General features: G+C 42.2%; 1 protein-coding gene across 1 annotated transcript in view; it reads left to right on the top strand.

The window, feature by feature from the left end:
* Positions 1 to 2905, top strand: part of JADE3 (jade family PHD finger 3) — a gene marked incomplete at its 5' end in the record, with an annotated part of 20398 nt that extends 17493 nt beyond the window's left edge. Inside the window, 2 exons of the mRNA XM_010144569.1 lie at positions 388 to 505; positions 2013 to 2905. Coding sequence (XP_010142871.1) covers positions 388 to 505; positions 2013 to 2905 — 1011 coding nt within the window. The remainder of the gene's footprint in view (positions 1 to 387; positions 506 to 2012) is intronic.
* Between the last annotated feature and the right edge of the window lie 776 nt (positions 2906 to 3681).

The raw sequence follows: 3681 nt of genomic DNA, 5'->3' as shown, positions 1-3681 counted from the left end.
AGGGAAAGTCTAGGATAATCCAGTACTGTCTGCAGTAACATCCCTGGTATCGTACACAGTGGAAGCAGGCTTACAGACAAGCAAGTCTTAGAAATTACTTACTTTTCTTTTGACTGGCATTTTGTGCTTGCTTACTTCTTATAGAATAAAATATATTCTGCCGAAGTGCAGAATATATTCAAGGCATTCACTAAATTTGCAATTAAAAAAAATTCCAAGATATCTCTTTTTTTAGTTTGTAGTTACACATGTTCAGTAATACTCACAAGAACGTTGCCAAGGGACTTTGCACATAATGTTTTAATTCCATTGCTGAGGCACTTGTTTTTAACTGTGTCAGGATTTATTTTCTTATTGCCTATTAAGTCTCCTGTTGTTCCTCCATAGGTAAGAAATCTCTGCTACATGGTAAGCAGGAGAGAGAAACTGAAGTTGTCTCACAGTAAAGTACATGAACAGGTCTTCAATTTGCAAGTCCAGCTCATTAATCAGGAAATTGCTGCAGGTAATCATATAAATGTAAAATATTTACAAATTCTATTTTTAAACTAAAAACCAATGTTTGTGTTCCTCATTCATGTTTTTAACACTGTAAGTCTGCCTGTCAAAACTTGAAGTACGTAGTCAATGAAAGTAGAAGCACAGACAAAGCTCCTTAATCTCTTAAAACAGTTACTTGGTAATTTCTTTGTCTGATCGCTGTTCCTGACGTATTCCTTGCCAATCACTGTGGCATCCATACAGCAGAAACAAGCTGGTGGTGATCTCTAGGTTTTTGCTTCCCTGGGCTGCTGTTTTATGGTAACGTTTCCCCACAGCAAGCTCTGCACTGCTGCTTGATTCTCCAACTGAGAAGGTTTTTTGCTTCTGTCAGTACTTGGTGCCTTCAGGCGAAAGAGAAGAGTGACTGATAGGAATCGTTGCTGTTGTCATGCTGCCTTGCATGCTTGATGAGCAGTGCAGAGAGACATTTCTTAGCTTGCCTTCTGCAGTTACTCTTCTCCCTTCAAAAAGAGTTTAAGTAGTCTGGTTTTCAGTAGTGAAGAGTAACGGGTTAGGAATGCTGATGTACCAAAACCTGCTCTGCCCTTTATTTTTATAGTAACCATTTTGAAATAAGGAGCACAGCATTTGAAAAGAGGAAGAGTATACACTACGGCGCAGTTACTCTTTTTAATAGGAAAGGCAGCTGGTTTTTTGATGTAACAGTAAGATCTCTGTTCTTTCAGGATACATGCTTTATTTTTAATGACCAGTTGCAGTGAAGTCTGTGCTTTTTTTCTCTACTCCTGAAACATGGATAGATTTCATGAGTCCTGACAAGGTGTTTTGGGTTTTTTTTAAACTGTTTTAGGTCAGACCAGTATTTTGTGGAAGCAGCAGTACTCTAAAGCATTTTGGTTTTTTATAAACGCATTCTATTAAAAATGTCTACTAATATTTTTTTATGTCTTTACAAATACAATTGCTTTTTTAATGAGTGTTAGAATAACTTGATAGCTGCTTTGCAATGGCACTGTATGTGTATAGTATCACGAAGCCTAATATATTGGGGTGAAAAGACTTCAAAAGCGTAGAGAATTTTATAATGCAAAGCAGAGAGTTGAACTAAGTCCAAACTGAAACTCAGTTTGAAGCACTGTTTTTTCTCCATCCAAAACTGAATATGAACCTTTTTTATAGCTTCGTTGGAACTCCTTCAGTCATATCTCAAAGCTGGTTCGATTCACTGGCTTAAAGCCCTATAAAAAGGGCACATTGTTGTTTTTAATGGAAATGCTAAAATGCTTACCTAAATTCTGAAACGGTGGATAATGTGGAATAGTTTTCATTATTCCAGCTTTTCTTTAGTGTCCTAAAATAATTTCACACTAATTGTTTGTAAATGCTTCTAACTGTTGAATGACCTCCTAATGGACTATAAAACTTGTTGCGTATGGATAACAGAGCGATTACCCTCTTTTTTTTAAAAGCCTTTTTTCCTTCTGCCCCCTCATCTCTTTCTCCTGTAGGCCATACCCTGACAAGTGCACTAGAGAATACACTGTTCTACCCACCTCCCAGGATCACCCTAAAGTTAAAAATGCCCAAATCAGCACTAGGAGATTGCAAAAATAACTCGCTGAAGCCTGGCAACAGACAGCTCTCTCCTGACAGCAACAGCACTGTTTACAGCAAACGGAGCGTGCCGATGTCAAAGGAATCATTTGAAATTAAAGCAAAATCTTACTCCAGATATCAGCACGACAGCAGAAGTAACGGTTTGCTGGCAGGGATTGGCAAGCCTCGGAGTGAGGTGAAGGATTCTGGCCCCACGCAGATGCAGGAGTTTTACCGGGGCCAGCCGTCTGGGAAGCCCTTAGCACTCCAGGCTGCTTTGCACGGACAGTCTTCCATTGGGAATGGACGGGTGCAGCAGGAGAACTCGAGGCTGGTGGCCAAGTCCAATGGTCTGATGGGCAGGGCTGTAGACGTGAGCCAGAGAGACAGCTCCAGCCAGACACCCTATGAACAAGAGTCTGTGCTTACGGCTCACTTGGCCAGCCAGAGTGGTTTCAGAAAATCCACCATAGAACATTTTAGTCGGTCCTTTAAAGAGGCTACCAACAGTCTGGTGAGGACCACAGAAGACCTCCGGTGCTGTGAAAAGCCAACAAGAAGACTTTCAACAAAAGATCGCTTGTGGAGCAAGCAGACGCTTGAAGGTGCTCCGTACCAGGACAATGACGGGTACTGTCCTGACTTAGAGCTGAGTGACTCTGAAGCAGAAAGTGATGAAAACAAAGAGCAAGTGAGGTTAAGACGAAGTAGCTCAGAGAGAGAAAGCCCAAGTAAGGACTTTGGAAGAGATTGTCACAATAGGAACAAAAAGAATATGATTTCTCACAGTTCGGTACAAAGGTGATTAGAAGCCCCCACGGGGTATCTCAGCCTTCATGTATTCCAGTGTGTATCAGTGCAAATCTCAGCATCAAAAGGTTCCAGAAAATAGTCCAGGACCTACATTAGGAAGAGTTGCAGTAGGGGATGGGGGAAGGGGAGAGAAGTTGGAGTAGTTTTGTTCAACTGTGAATTGGCTTGCAGTCTTCGCAAGGTTAACTCTGTTACTGAACAGTCACGTGGAAATCGACATGTTTGTGTTAGAGGGTAACATCTGGGAGAGCACTGGTTAATCTTTGCATAAATGCAGGAAAGTGCTTCTCCCTTGCCAACTTACGTGCGAGGCAACGTGTTCATATGTTAATTCTTGTGGCCGTGAACAGGTATTAGAGAAGGAATTATTAGGAGTCCTTGCATTGCTCGAGCGTGTTGCAAGAGACTGCAAACGCAGACACTATTACAGCACCTGCAGCATGGCTCCGATCCAGCCATGCACTTGGAGATGCCTTAGGAAGTTAAGCATGTGAAAAGTGCCGATGGTTTCCCCTGGGAAAGTTTGTGCTCAGATCCTCGAGTGCGTACCGGGTGTGCTCTGCTGGATCGGGCCCAAAGTGACTACTAAGTGACGATCCTCATCTGCAGGAGGTTTTGAACTGCAGTGGCGTTTGCAGGCTCCTTGCAGAGAGTGGAAGCAGGCGTCGCTGGCACTGCCAAACTCGCTGACCTCTAGGTGTGCCCCCATTCCTTGCTCTTGCTGAAGGTTGTGTTTCTTTTCACAATAACTTGCTTATTTTGTAAATA

The sequence above is a fragment of the Buceros rhinoceros genome, unplaced genomic scaffold (genome assembly GCF_000710305.1).
Source record: "Buceros rhinoceros silvestris isolate BGI_N320 unplaced genomic scaffold, ASM71030v1 scaffold14791, whole genome shotgun sequence".
NCBI classification, from domain to species: domain Eukaryota; kingdom Metazoa; phylum Chordata; class Aves; order Bucerotiformes; family Bucerotidae; genus Buceros; species Buceros rhinoceros.
This window is presented reverse-complemented; position numbering and strand designations above follow the sequence as displayed.